Source organism: Strix uralensis, chromosome 11, assembly GCF_047716275.1.
Source record: "Strix uralensis isolate ZFMK-TIS-50842 chromosome 11, bStrUra1, whole genome shotgun sequence".
NCBI classification, from domain to species: domain Eukaryota; kingdom Metazoa; phylum Chordata; class Aves; order Strigiformes; family Strigidae; genus Strix; species Strix uralensis.
Genome location: NC_133982.1, coordinates 8,268,179 through 8,283,929, shown reverse-complemented (window position 1 = coordinate 8,283,929; position 15,751 = coordinate 8,268,179). Strand labels below are relative to the sequence as shown.

Below are 15,751 nucleotides of genomic sequence, written 5' to 3'. Positions count from 1 at the left end.
GAAAATGTATCTTTCCTCACAGGTACAGACGGAACGAACTGCAGACACACTGTGGGGTTCCACAGGCGTTTGGCAGGGGAAGACAAGATGGTTTGGAGAAGAGCCACTCACAGACTGCACCCAAAATCTAAGGTAGTTGCTATTATATAGACCGATAAACCTTTCACCCCCTCCAGCTGCAGCAGGGATCCTAAATTTACTGTCCACTAGGAGTTCACAGGTAAGACTTTGTCCTAAACCCAAATGACTATCAGCGTGCTACATACTCTGCTGAATGTCACTGAACTTGTCTTCTTACTGACCCAGGTTTTTCCTTTTTTTAATACACAAACCACCAAAAAGGAAACCAAGCTTCTCAGGCAGGCAATGAATATTCCCACTGTAGAATGTATTCAACCACTTAACTGCAGCAAACACAAGCTGATTGCCTAGCAGATCTAGCCAGACCACATTTCCCACTACATTTTTATTCTTGAAAACAGATGAATGCACAAAACAAAGGTCAGTTTCATTACCCGAGTAAATAATCTGGGCTAAGAGTAAATCAACTAATGCACTTACAAAACTATCAGTATCTGTATTCTAAACACATTCCGTTTGGTGCTTTTTGAGCCCTTTTATGTTTGGTTTCCTTGAAGCCGAGTGAATGCAGTTGATTCTGATGAACGATAAATCCTCTGAAGAGCTAACTATAAGTCCACATTTATTTTTTTAACATTTGCTCAAAGTAAATTCTGGATTACACAATTACTCTGCAACAATGCAAACTGTGCATTGGAAATCCATGTTGCCAGTGCTTTCCTATGGTGGTTACATTGGGGAAATCGATCTACTGCATGAATTGGGAAACTCATCAATAAAACAAACCGCAAATTTTCCCAGTCACCTCTCTGTAAGCCATCTGCACACCAAGAATTCCCTAGTACAATGTGTGAATAGTGTTAAAGAGCAAACTATGTTTTGTGATATATCCGCAGGCAGCTCACCAATAAGCAAATAGTTTCATAGGCAGATGATTAAAGGAAAATTATTTCCTAGGGACACCAGCGTGGGGTCACTGGTGCTCAAAAAGGGGAAAATTCTGCTGCAGCCTCCCATCAGCATGGACAGGGACCTGTCCTCTAACCACTTATCTGTTTTCAGAGAACATCTATGAAATTACTTGTTTTTATCGCTCGAACTCACAGAACAAGCTGAAAACATATTAAGTAGGAAACAGACATGGAACTGAGTAAGTCTGGCTTCCATAACCAAAAAAAAAGAAAAACCACAAACAAAAAAACAAAAATCCCCCCAAAAAAACAACTAAAAGAAAGTAGAACCATGGAAAGGAGACTCTAGGAATTTGGCTCTGGATTTTTATACATTTTTCCCTGAGCAAAATTTGCATGGTGACTGCCCTGGTTCTTCTGTCTTCTAATGAGGTTCAGATTTTCTTTCCTTTTATTCAAAAACATGTCCTTGAATACTTGATGCAAACTCTGAAGTCTTACAGGCCAGGTGCCTTTGATTTCAGCTGTATAAGAAACAGGATGGTACACTAAGGACACTAAAGATTTATGAGAGCTATAGCAACAATCTCACTAATCATTTAAGGAAAGAGAGGAAGAAGTTTTGGGGTTTGCCTTTACTTTTCCATTTGCATTTCCATTTGCACCAAGAATCTACTTGGTAAATCTACTTTACAGAGAGATGGCACATGCTCTTCCTCAAAGGTGGGATGTTCAGCTTGAATGACAAATGTTGGAAACTTAGCATAACCCCTAGGAAAAACCATTACTGTGAAAAGTCACTCCCTGACCCTGGCAAAGCCTATTTGTCATGGTTTAACCCCAGCCAGCAACTAAGCACCACGCAGCTGCTCGCTCACTCCTCCCACCTCCCAGTGGGATGGGGAAGAGAATCAAAAAAAAGGAAAACTTGTGGGGGTGAGGTAAGAACAGTTTAGTAACTAAAATAATAACAACAGTAAAATGAAAAGGAATATAACAAAGAGAGAGAACTAAAACCCAAGAAAAGACAAGTGATGCACAATGCAACTGCTCACCACCTGCTGACCGATGCCCGAGCAGCGATCCACCCCTCCCAGCCAGCTCCCCCCGTTTATATACTGAGCATGATGTTCTGTGGTACGGAATACCCCTATGGCTAGTTCGGATCAGCTGTCCTGGCCATGCTCCCTCCCAGCTTCTGGTACACCTGCTTGCTGGCAGAGCATGGGAAACTGAGAAATCCTTAGGATAAGCGCTACTTAGCAACAACTAAAATATCAGTGTGTTATCAACATTATTCTCACACTGAATCCAAAACATAGCACAGTACCATCTATTAGGAGGAAAATTAACTCTATCTCAGCCAAAATCAGGACACTAAGCCTGAGCCAGTGAGATAATCACTGGATATGGTAAGTCCTTCCTGAAGGATATTATGTGATTTCAGATGTTTACAGTATATGGGCCAGTAAGTGTTCAAGGAAGTCATAGAATCATTTAGGTTGGAAAAGACCTTTGAGATCGAGTCCAACCATAAACCTAGCACTGCCAAGTCCACCACTAACCATGTCCCGAAGTGCCACATCTACATGTCTTTTAAACACCGCCAAGGATGGTGCCTCAACCACTTCCCTGAGCAGCCTGTTCCAATGCTTGACAACCCTTTCAGTGAAGAAATGTTTCCTAATATCCAATCTAAACCTTCCCTGGTACAACTTGAGGCCATTTCCTCTTGTCCTATCACTTGTTACTTGGGAGAAGAGACCAACGCCCACCTTGCTACAATCTCCTTTCAGGTAGTTGTGGTGAGCGATAAGGTTTCCCCTGAGCCTTCTTTTCTCCAGACTAAACAATCTCAGCCACTCCTCATAAGACTTGTGCTCTAGACCCTTCACCAGCTTCATTGCTCTTCTTTGGACACGCCCCAGTACCTCAATTTCTTTCTTGTAGTGAAGGGCCCAAATTGAACAGAGTAATGGAGGTGCAGCCTCTCCACGGCCAAGTACAGGGCACTGTACACAAGACAGCATGCACATGTCTTCTCTTAGTAGATTCATTCCAGGGAAAGGAATAGTTACAGTGCTCCCAAAAGGAATCACTCTCATACAGCTCAATGTAGCACATATGCCTGCTTCAGAACAAGTTAAACTAGTTGGTTTAAAAGGAAGAAATTGCAGCCAGGAATTTACAAAATGGACATTCAACATCTCCAAAACTACATTAAAAGTACCTAAAAGAAGGAACACAGTTTTCAAAACATCTGCATGCCCAATGCTCTCAGAAATGGATAGCATTGATATGCCTATGAAGGGACATACTGGAGGATGGGGAAACTTGTGGGCCACCTCCCTTAGTGCCAGCTGGTATAGATCACGCTGCTGTGTCATATGAAATGCACATCTTTCCCCGGCTGTTTGGGTTTCCTGGAAATATCTCTGCACAGTGCTTAGTCAGATCGAGCGATCATTTCTGTACTTTACACTACAAACTGAGCCTTTTGGTAGTCTGATGACACATTTCTGCAACTGTCCTCTGCTTTAGAGATACGATCTATCTTCTGCATCAGGAACTGAGTCAGGAAAGGAGAAAATATTCTCATGTTTAAATGATGTCATTGTCACCTATTGTCCTTGAAGAAAAATGAGAATTCTCTGAAATCTGTCTGCATATGACACACAGCACCTAAATTCTGTGTCTAGCACTTAGTCCAATTAATGGCATAAACTATGCCGTTAAAAAGTATTTGCTTTTCAGGTGTCAGCAAAACACCCGTGGCTGGGCATTTCTGAAAATGCAAGGATCAGATTCTCAACGAATACACAAAGGTATCATGGTTCTCAACCTAGAACAACAATGTTGCTTGGCTGGGCTTCAGAGCACCTTTTTCTAGTTTATATTAGTCTCCCACATGGATTTAGTTTGGGCATCTGTGAATTGCTATGGGGTAACTCATCCTACTTCAGTCAAAATAATCTGGGTTTTATGCATCTGTAGGGCTGGTACTCAGGCTTCAGTATGTAGATATCAGGGTTATTGTAAAGATGAAGAGAAGTCGTAACACTGTCATGAAAGTGAGAGATGCCAGCACAGTGGCTGAGGAGCTGTAGACATGGACCAGATGCAGGTCTTGTACTGATAGTCCAGATACAGTGCAAACATGGGCAATAAACAAGAAGAAAAGGAAAGAAAAGCAGAACATAGCTTCATAAATTGTTTCTGTTCATAAGGAATCATACAAACACTGCATTTAAGGGACTATATGTTAGATACATAGGAGACAACGAATCACAGAGTTTATAGTAATATAAGGCATGAAGCAGTGTACATTCACAGATGAGAAAGAAAGGTTGGCTTAGCTTCTCAGGCCCTGTTTCAGGAAGCAGGATTATCTGCTGGATAAATCTCCTTTACAGAAGTGGCAATAAAAGTTCTTGGCTGCAGAAGAACTGATAGGGAAGGAAAAAAAAATACAATGAAATAACCAAATCTCATAAAGGCAGGCAAATCTCCCATTGCTGCCAAGAAATCCACAGCAGAGCAGGAGTCAGTGAAAGCCCTGGGCTGGGCCAGCCAAAACGGAGCACCAGGACACTGCCCAGAGGAGACAGGATCAGGAAAAGGGACTACTAACACCAGTAGACAACTGAATCCCACACAGATGCTCCCTCACTCCCCACCAGTGGGATGGGGGAGAGAACTGGAAGGGCAAAGGTGAGAAAACTTGTGGGTTGAGATTAAGACAATTTAATAACAAAAACAAAACAAAGAAAAACAAATGATACAAAAGCAATTGCCCACCACCAGCTACACCAATACCCAGCCCATCCCCAAGCAATGGCAACCCCTGAAAAACTCACCCCAGTCTTATTGCTGAACATGATGTTATGTGGCAGGGAACATCCCCTGGGTCAGCTGGGGTCAGCTGTCCTGGCTGTGTCCCCTCCCAGCCTCTTGCCCACCCCCAGCCTACTCACTGTGGGGGCAGAGTGAGAAATGGAGAAAGCCTTGATGCTGTGTAAGTACTGTTCAGCAATAGCTAAAACATCCATGGGTTATCAATGCTGTTTTGTTCACAAATTCAAAGCATAGCACTACACAACTGCTATGAAGTAAATTAACCCCATCTCAGGCAGACCCAGTACAGGGACCCACTTGCAGATGGTTAAAGCTGATTAAAACCTGTCAACGGTCTCTGCACCTTCAGCTCCCAGCTGCACTTGAGTAATGGTTTCCAGGGGAGGGGAGTTCAGGCTTAGGTGCTTCGTGCTGCTTTAATTAATCAGTAAGACACAGATTTATTTATTTCACACAAAACTCAGGGAGCTGACTTACACGGAAGGCTGTGTGGATGATGGATAGACCATGTACCTGGTATAGTGATGTTGATATGAATGCAGCCTAAAGACAGGAGTAAAAGGAAGATTCACTGCACAAAGGCCAGTAAAGCTGAAATCTGTGCTGATAAACTTTTTAACATCGGGCACCCACTTAAACACTCTGTGTTTCTGCCATGGCCCTGGGTAGCGCTCCCTCAGTTGGACACTTTGCAAACTCTGCTGGGTTTGGAATTTGCCACACCAGTGCCACATGCTCTTGATGGGAACAGGTGGCCTGGGCTCTCCTACCCTTGGGAACAAAGCTTGCACAGGTGGGATCTCACAGCCCTCCTTGCTTTCAGACTCTTGAAATGGGTCAAAGTTTTCCAGCTAAGTGGATATTTTGGGTTAACAGTTTATTTCTTCAACAGCAGTCTTTAGGGAAAGCAAACAAATACACAGGCCACGTGAGACTCCTGAAAACCAATTAGTTTTACCTTACATATCACAAGATATAGGCATATATAGTCACAACAACAACCACCCACATACCTTTGGTCACTTTTTCAGCAACCTCACAACAGCTCTCTAACATCAGAGGTCTCTGAGCAATTTAGCTCAGTGTCATTCAGCCTCTCTCAACCTCTCTTTAGTTGACCTTCGAATCAAGCGGCAACAAATTGGATTTCTCTCTCTCACCCCTGTCCTATCTTTACCAGTAGCGTGCTTGTACTCCCCTTCAAAGGAAAGAAAAAGGTTATTCAAAGATGCTTTTATGTATTATAACTTGCAGTTACTTTGCTAAGCAATTCTCTGGTCAGCCTCATCACGTGATCACCTCTCTTAAATCTCCATTACACTCTCAACTTTATGTCCAGGTTCAGATTATAAACCACGGTTTGCCATAGAAAGGAGCCATCTTCTCACCCATGCATGTTTCACTGGGATGCACAACTACCAACATTTTACCACCTCATTATGGTATCTGAAAGAATTTCTTTTGTTCCTTGCAGTAGCTCAATTCAGAGGCAGGAGAAAATTGATAAAACCCCCTACTCCAAAATTAGTTTGCAGTCTAATGCAAACATACATACCAACTGCCCAAGAGGCAAACATCATACATCAATCGTACCCAAATATCAGATATTTTCATAATAATTTTATGAACATTAAATGACAATTTTTGAGCGTTGACCAGTTCAGTAGGCCCAACATATTACTGATCTGACATTATAAAATCTGTTTCAGATAGTATATTGCAAAAATATTCAGCTGAATATTTTGCAATGGTATTCGCACCTGCAATTCAGTGCCATCTTGCAAGCATGAATGTGAATAAATGTTACACAACATTTATTGAACAAGCTACTAGATAAATTCACTCATCAGAGAGCTTCCTGGTGATGTGTCGGTATTCTCTGTGCTATTGGATGAAAAGAAGCTTAGCAAACGTGGCAACATGCAATATTTGCCTGTTGCAAAAAGCACACATAAGTGAAGAATTAGAAATTATAAATGGGTAAATCATGAAAGACCCAAGCCAACACTGAAAGCGAGCTCAAAATAATGATTCTGTGGATCAAATCCAGTGGAGGTGATTATTCTTAATGCATGGCTTCTAACTTCATCACCTTTTGCTTTATAGCTGGCAAAATCTGACAGAAGTCTCAGGCTTCTGTTACAGAGACTGAAAATAGAGAAATTCATTATTTTATGTTTTACCTTCCCATGTTTGCTGTACCTTAACCTGAACACCCTCATTTTCTCTGGTAAGCATTATTCAACTTGATGTTGCATTTAAAAGAAGTTATTTTCTTCCTTTTTTAACCCAATTCCTCACAACTATGCACCAGATGGAGAACTGGATTTCATCATTTCAAGTTCTATGATTTTTTATGTCAGGGAAGTTACATTTCCCAATATTCTTAAGTTTTTTACGTCAACAGTTAAAAGGCCCTTTACCGGTGCAGCTGCTGCCTTGTTATGATTGGATGTCTCAGAACCACTGGCCACCAGATATTACTCCTTCACTTGGGAGGTTTTTTCATAGTGTGTTACAGACCATTGACCTGCAGCTTTGCTCTCATTGAATTGCTTTCCTGTAACGTATGATGAACAGCAACCTTGTGAAAATCAGGAGACAGAAAGGTAAAAGGAAGGTGAAAAAGGAAATTAAAAGCAAAAACCCCAAATGTTTACTTGTGGATTATCAGTTCAGAGGTCTAACCACAGCAGAAAGGCACGCCTGTACCTGGAAATGAACCAAGACACTCTTATGCCTCAGCTGCAGAGGTCAGGCACACTATGGAACAGGCCTGCTTGGCGTATTCAGCAACGCTGATCACCGTGAAGCCTTTTAGGACATCCTGCTGATCATTTTTGCAAGAAACAGCACTACTGTCTTAAAAAAAAAAGATCTCTGCCTGCTTCATGGCTGAAAGAATCCAGAGAAACAGCCCTATACAGTCTCAGGTATGACATTTCTTTGGTCACAGCTTTCTTGGAGATTGTGTGTAAAAAAGAACACCATGAACACAGCAACTGCAGATGTGCTCTGTGATCTGCCCAGTACCCGATGTCTGACAGCTGAAGCAGAAACTGAATTTCATGATTCAGTTTGCTGCTCACAAAGAAGTGCTTTACTTCTGCCTCTGCGCTTTCCAGTATGGAAGCCACAAAACCTTACAATAAGCCCTGTGCAACCAAGAGGTGCCTGGATGCTGGCAGTGATGCCAGCCCCCACGTGCAGAACTGAGGAGAACTGTGCTATGGAGAGAGAAGCTGCAGGAGTCCACAGGCACCCCCCTACAAGTCTATCTAGAAAAGTCAGGGCCATGTCTAGCTTTGCTATATAGCCAGTCCTATACGGAGCATCAAGAAAGGCTAATAAAGAGGAAAAGGAAAAAAAAAAGTGGTATAAAAAAAAAGTATCTCACATTTCAAAACACACCTGGTCTGCTTATTCAACATTGTGGTAAGAGGTATCTGGGAAATAACAACCAAGAAAATTATTGAGGAAAAGAAGAACCAGGGCTGGATTCCAAAATAAAACCATTGGAATAAAACATTTCCCCATACAAGCAGCAATGATTTCACTGCATCTTCCTCCCCATCTTTCTTCTTGCAAGAGGAGGTAAAAATATATAAATAAATAAACCACAGGCCTTCTCCCCACCCCACAGCCCCTGATCAGTCTTGCTGCTTAGAAATATACAGGCATTATCTGCACACACAGTGGCTGCATTTATTATGCGGATAGCCTCACTAAGAGTCCTCCCAAGAAATACATTAGAACAGATACAGTTTGCACACAGTATCATTGGTGTTCATTTCTAACATCTGAACTATTATTTCATGCTCTGTTGCAGAAAAGGACTAAGTATTGAACAACTGTGCTTCCTTTTTGTTTCTCATTTGCCACAAAGATACAACATTATACAATAAATAACACTTCACTCAAACCAGTGGGAGGGAGTCCAGTTAAGACTCTCCATTTCCCTGTCCCTTACATTGCCATACTGGTCACGTCAGTCTCTATACTATAAACAGAGGGAAATAAAATAAGCATTTAAATCACTATGTTTAATGCAAGAACATTTTTACATCTGCATTATACTCTCTTTTCCATATCACACACGATAGCACAAACCGCTATAGAACAGTATAGAGAACACAGTCTTTTTTGTGTCCCATCTTCCAAAAGTATCAAAACGCTTCTTAAGTGCCAGGTTTTTTTCCCTTCAGAGTTTACTTTCCTAATTATTCATTTATCTCTGCCATGCCAGTAATGCCTTCTGCCATTTTGTGTGCAATCATTAATTACAATGGCCCCCCTCTAATTTTAGCATGAAGGAAGAATACCCACGAATTCAGAAGTCTCTATCCATCCACAGAAGTCATCAAATTACACTGAAAATCAATGGGATAGTTTGCAAAAGCAATTTCATGACATTTCCAACATGTTTTGATTCAACTGAGCTAGAAAGATGGCAAGACCATTGTTTTGGGCACTATTTTGGTATTTTTGATTCCTGTAACAGCCAGTCCAGGAAGCTCTGTCGCACTGCCCGTTGCTGTCACTACAGCTTAAGAGTTCTTTCTCAGCCCTCCATAGCAGCCTGAAGTGTTTCTGAAATGTCAGAGTTCCTGACTGCTGACTCCCAAATACCATATATAAACGGCTTCTTGATTTTTTTTAATATTCAAGCCCTACCTCCACCCTTTGCAAAAGTATTGTCAAATTTAAGCCACTAAAGCAGCCTTTTTTTTTTTTCCCCCATCCAAGTCTTTCACAACTGGAGATTTAGTGCTGATGTTGCTATCAGAATTCAGGCAATTACTTGCTATAACACAGTGATGTGTCCAAAGTAAAATAAACTAAAGGGATTATGAAGATGAAGGTGAATGTCTGATACTCACTCTTTTACTAAGTCACTGGGAGCCATGGTGAAAACAGCACTGTGCAAACATTCAGTGGAGCCTGTGGCTCATCTCTGACAGAAACCTGTTCACTTCCTCCTTCTCCTCCTATCTTCTACCAGCTCTGCATTATTATTAACCTGGTATCAATAAAAGAAACATCATTAGGCATGCTTATCTTTGAGAGAGCTATAAGCCACAAGCTTTACAATTCTGTCCCCTTTTATTCCCATGGCTATGAACTCAAACAACCACTCTTACACAGCTCTTTCCAGAGCCCCCCTCAAACCATGGAATCACTAAGGAGCAACCACAGGAAAGAATCAGTAAAGACTAATATTCTATCAGAATACAGGATTGTGAATACAGGTACCACAACAATGCAGGCAGAGATGTCTGTTATTTTCTCTATTTCCTTTTTTTTCCTTCAATTTTGTTGGATGGGGAACTATTTACACAAACAAAATAAAATGAAACTAGGTCTTTTCATCTTATAGCTGCTGTGTAGGAACTGAAACAGGGAGAGAGACTACATGGCCTTTTACTTTTTCCATTCCCATAAAGAGCTTCCTGAGGTGATGTAAAATAAATGTAACTTCACTGAAGTCCATAGAACTCCTGTGGTTTACACTTTTTGTGTGTCTGACTCACTGGATCTAAAGCAGAAGTGTATGAAAATAGAATAAATTATTGAGCAAACTCATGCAGGAAAAGTGCTGATGAAATGTCTGCTACTAAAAAACTGCATGTTTAGATCTTATCATGTTCTTGGGAATAGTACACTAGTTTTTCTCAGATAAAATTCCTCATATCTCCCACTCATTAAATTCCTGCTTCAGATTGCCCAATTTTGCATGTGGCAGACTTCCACTATGTTTTGGTTTAGGAGGATGTGATATTATAGCATCCTTTTAACTGGAATAGCAGTCTTTATACCAGTCATGAAAAATGTTGCTAAAGCTCATTTTTTTTTAATTTATTTTGGCCATGCCATGTTAATACACACAGAAGCATCTAATATTTGTAATTCTGCACTAAAAGCCAAAGCTGGTTCCACTGGGCAGATGGAATTTTCATGTCCAGGTGTCAAACACACAGTACACCCTGTTCTTACACACGCAAAGAGATAGTGACTCTTTCATACTGATAGCGTGCAAGACAGGACAATTTTTTACTTCTAGTCAGCTATTACAAAGTCAGAGGCATATTTTCATTCATAGTCATGATTTAAAAGAACATGGACCCTGACTGGGCTATATACACATCTGCCAAATATGACTTGTCTTTTGCATTAAAAAGCTTTTTGTCACAAGTAACTCCGCAACATTGCTCTTTCCCAAATGAAGAAGTCACACCCAAAGCTTTCATTCAATCAAAAATGGAGTTCTCATCAAAACAAACCTCCTCCTCTGAGCCCCCCCCACTTCAGCAGCCTGCCCTTAACCACACAGAGCACAGCCAGTGTCACATTTCCAGGCTGATACCGAAACAAGCTCTCAACTGCAAAATTGCAGAAGTACTAGAGAGTTCATGAAGTTCACTGGGGACTTGGTTATGGCCATTAATTTTACCTGAAAGGCACTCCTATATAACAGGAGCTGCTATCAGGACAAGTCTTTAACTTGACAGATCTGTTGAAAAAGAAGGTTAGGACTTCTCCCTGCCCTGAGCTGTAGCCAACCATTACCTCCTCACGGCCCGCCTGCTGCCGAGGGGCTGCGGACGCAGCACCTCTCTCCTCTGGCCAAAGACTCCAGCAGCACCCTGAGCTGTGCCCTGCCTGCTCATGTGACATAGGCAAAGCATAATCAGCATCAGGTTATCACCCAAATAACCCTCCTGGCGACAGAGACCCCTCCGCGCCAACACAGTGCCCAGCAAATCCTCCACGCGGAGAACCTCCCAGGGCAGGGCAGGGCCTTTCCTGACTGGCTGCCCCTCCCCAGGAAGGTTCCGGAAGGCGGCGGAGCAGCCAATCCCAGCTCCCGGCGCTCTCCCCTCATGCCAGGCAGGCGGAGGCCATGCCGAGGTGGGGAATTTTCAGGACTCACTCACCTGACTGTCGGCCTCTGCCGGCACCTCTCCTCTGGCCAGGGCCAGGACACCAGCACTTCTGAGCCACAGGAAGCTCTGGAGAAGCCGCTGCTACACAGTGGGGCCGGCAGCACGGCCAGGACACGTTACGGAGGAACACCGCGGGATGAGACAGCGGCAAGGAGAGGCGGTAGGAGAGGGGCGTGGCAGTGCTGAGGGACCTGCATGGGATGGGGGCAGAGATATCAGGGTGCCTCTGGAACCCCCCTTTCAGTGCTGGGGCAAAGCTTGCTGGTGGTTGGCAACCAGGACAGTCCAGGTCTCCCTCTTCCTGTCCATTTACCGATAATGGTCCTTGATGTTGGGGTAAGGACTGAGAACTTTTGCCTAAACTCTGCCCTTTCCTCACTCCCCTGGAAACAACCCATGTTTCTCCTCAAACTGGGAGAGCTGCAGGGTTCCTGCTCTGAATCTACTACTAATTCTAAAGAGCTGCCAGGTAGGTCTATTTAAGCACTCCTCCTCCCTCAAAGAGGAGGTTGAGCTTGAACTCAAACAAAACGTCTTACAAAAATGTTTTCCCCAGAATTCCTTTTTCATCTAAGAATAAATAGGTGAGTCCCAAACTCAACCTTTTTATTTGGAAATGTGTAAATACTTCCTGTAGATATGCTCAGCAGAACAAATGGTATGATATGCCTGCATCAAAACGGTCTGGCTCAGTTCAGCATTAAACCACATCCTCCTGCACTGGTTGTGTGCCATATTCCTCCCTTTGCTGCAGGGACTCGAGTCCCACGTAGCACGACAGGCTGCACTATTCAGAGAGCAGACATGGAGCGCTGTGGTAGACACAGGTTACCAGTGAGCCTGACCTGGAGGGGAAGTGCTGCATGAGAACCTAAAGCATGTTTTTTCATAAACTGCAGTGCTAGCATAAGCAGACATTGCTCCTGAATAAGACATATTTATGTGTATGAAACCAACTTTTTACTCAAGCTAACACCAAAACTATTTGAGTTTCTGCAACAGATGTTCACTTCCTCTCACACCCCCTCAAAATCCAAAACTTTCCATCCAGAAAGGCTTCCAAAGAAGCCCTCCTGCTTTCTGACCATCTCTGTCTCAGAGAAAAGGTCCATCTGTACTAAAGACAGGAATTTCACAGGAATTAATCTGGAGAAACATGTTCCAACAAAAGGTGAGAAGCACCACAGCCTGCTTGCAGATCTGAATTCAGATGTATTTCTTTTTCTTGGTCACACACTCAACTGTTTTGTTCACTCAGGCATTAATCTCTGTAAAACTGGCTGAGCTGTTTGTTATCTTTTGCAAGCTGAGCATAATAATGAAGAGCAAGTGATTTTCATTTGTACTTTTAAATAATTTAGAGGCAGCTGAGTGCTACAGTGAGGAGAGTTTTGACAGAAAGGCAGGCGATTTCAAGCATATTCCCTGGCAGTTAGCTAAACCTGTCACAACCTATTAAAATCCACACGTAAACTCCAGCTGTATAGCTCTGGTCTAGCTCTTTCCTGTCACTGGTGTCAGCTCCAGCACCACAACGTTTTCTTAATCTCTTCCTTTCTACAGTTCAGCGCCTGTTGAACTGTCCCTCGCAGGACAAGCTGTGAGGCGGCCCGCCCCGAATCGTTAACACCCGTCAGAGCGACCGGCCTGCGGAAGTGCTGGGCGCTCCGCAGGGGCAGGCTGCGCGTGCCTCCCCGCCGGCGGAGGGGTCGGCGCCCGCCGCTCTGCGCGCTGCGGCCCTGAGGCGCGGGGCGGCTCCGGGCGGCGGCGGAGGGTGCCGCACGCTCCCGCGGCGGGCGGTTGGGGCGCGCGGCGCCCCCCCGGCAGCCAATCGGGCGCTGCCTTTCATTTGCGGCCCGCTGCCCCGCGCAGCGCCGGCCCCGCCAACCTGAGCGGCGCAGGATGTGGCTTCGCCGTGACGTCAGGCCCAGATGTTTTCCCAGGCCACGCCCCCGCAGGGGTCCGGGCGACTCCGAGGAGCGGTAACGGGGACAGCTTATTCTGCTGTCACAACGCAATGGAAGGGCTGGGGAATCCGCATCTTTATTTTACTGCGTTCTCGAAAAAACAGCAGTAATTCGTACTCCAAGCAACAAGCTGCCAGTGCCAGGATCTAGCTGCTCCTCTCTCTGCCTCCCACTGGACTTCCAACGCCTTTTTGATTTAGGGACAAGCTGGGTGTGATCGTCATGAACAAAGTATGTTTTTGATGGCTGGTAAATCAGCCTTTACTTCTACAAAGAGATCCTAAGAAATAAGAGAGAGAAAAGTCTGCTTGCATCATTTTTTAAAAAGGGAAAGAGCAGTGTTGTGGGTGGGTTTTTTTCCCCTTCTGTTTGGATTTCTTTTTAAACTTACAAAAAATGGCAACAGCAGCATATGTGGATCATTTTGCAGCAGAGTGCCTTGTTTCTATGTCCAGTCGTGCTGTTATCCACAGTCCCAAAGGGGAGACAGATCCCCAACCTGATGCAGCAATACCTCCTTCATCAAATGAAGATAAGCGGGAAGTCAGAGAAACCGGGAAAGACAATGGATCATCATTACTTGTGGTAGCTAGCATTTTAGCAGATCTGAACCAGCATGTCCCAAACTCACCCGCTCTAAGGATGGAAAAAACGGACACCTTTGATATCACAGAACAAATACACATTTCTATTACTCCTCAGGAGTTTGGGGAAGAAAGTGTGTCTTCGGCTGGTAAGCGTGGAGGAGGAAGAGCAGCCACACCTACTAGCCTGGCTGCAGTAACTGAGCCAAGCCCCAGACAAAAGAACAAACGCACGAGAAGCTGGACTGACCCTGGATCACCCCAGAAAAAGCACAAATGCCACTATGTGGGGTGTGAAAAAGTTTATGGCAAATCTTCCCATCTTAAAGCTCATCTAAGGACCCACACAGGTTAGTTACAATCCAGCGAGAGATTTATTTGTTAAAGCTTGGTAATTGAAATGAATGTTGGGGGAAAAAAAAAAAAACCAAAACACCCAACCAACCCAAACTTGTCTTTGGCCACTATTATGGTTTCACCTTTCAGAACTCAAGCTTGGGAAAAACCAAACAACAACAAACACCACCCCCCCCCCGCTCCCCCCCGGGACTAAACCCTTACTGGGCATAGATTCAAAGCTAATGTTGCCCTTTTTTATTAGTTAATGTCACAGGGAATGGCGTGTGGGTTGTCTGTGTGGATTGTACTAAGCTGTAATTTTTTGCTTCTAGCCTTCTTGTTCAGTGCGTGTTCTACTTCCCTTTCCAATGCTTCTTACCCTCCCCCCATCTACTTTTTCCTACCCCATGCTCCTGTCAGTACCTTTATACCAGCTTATGACTTCCCATGCAAGCATCAATACTCTTGATATGTTAAAATTAAATGTTCTAGAGGCACCTGACTGCGTGTCTGTTTCTTTCTTTAGCAGACACTTGTGTGAAAGCTAGAGTGGGCAGGAAAGCAGATGAGAGGCTGAACATGAGTCACAAGGAGACATTTATCGTAAGTGTAGAAAGAGGAGGACACGGGCAGTCTCAAAAAAGCTTTTGGCAGCTGGGTAAAACTGGTTTCAAAACAAAAAAAAACATTTGAATGCAAACACTAACTTGTTCTGATCAGTGTTCATTTCTTGGTGAAGACTTCTCTCACCACATTTTTTGCTATTGTAATTTATGAGACACATAGAAAAGAGTGGAGGTCTTGCAAGCACTGTGAAAGTTATGCACTGAGAGTATTAGGAGGGCCATCTTGAAACAGGCCCCATGACTTGCCAGACCTCATGCCTCAGCCTGGTGCTGGGGAACAGAATGGCTTCCAGTCAGGGAGCACCAAAAATTGAGACGACTGCTCTCAGCTGAACTGATCACAGCGCATATGGCAAGGCTCCACACCGACTACAGCAGGCTTGTGCAAGCTGTTCCACTGAGTAATTTCAGACAACAAATTAGTTTACTAAGATCAATGGTCGG

The 15,751-nt window shown here is 43.7% G+C and overlaps 1 protein-coding gene across 1 annotated transcript in view; it reads left to right on the top strand.

Annotated features, from left to right (window-relative positions):
• Nucleotides 1-13,529: 13,529 nt before the first annotated feature.
• The window catches only part of KLF13 (KLF transcription factor 13), a 37,871-nt gene continuing 35,649 nt past the window's right edge, over nucleotides 13,530-15,751 (top strand). Inside the window, exon 1 of the mRNA XM_074880339.1 lies at nucleotides 13,530-14,692. Coding sequence (XP_074736440.1) covers nucleotides 14,155-14,692 — 538 coding nt within the window. The 5' untranslated portion in view covers nucleotides 13,530-14,154. The remainder of the gene's footprint in view (nucleotides 14,693-15,751) is intronic.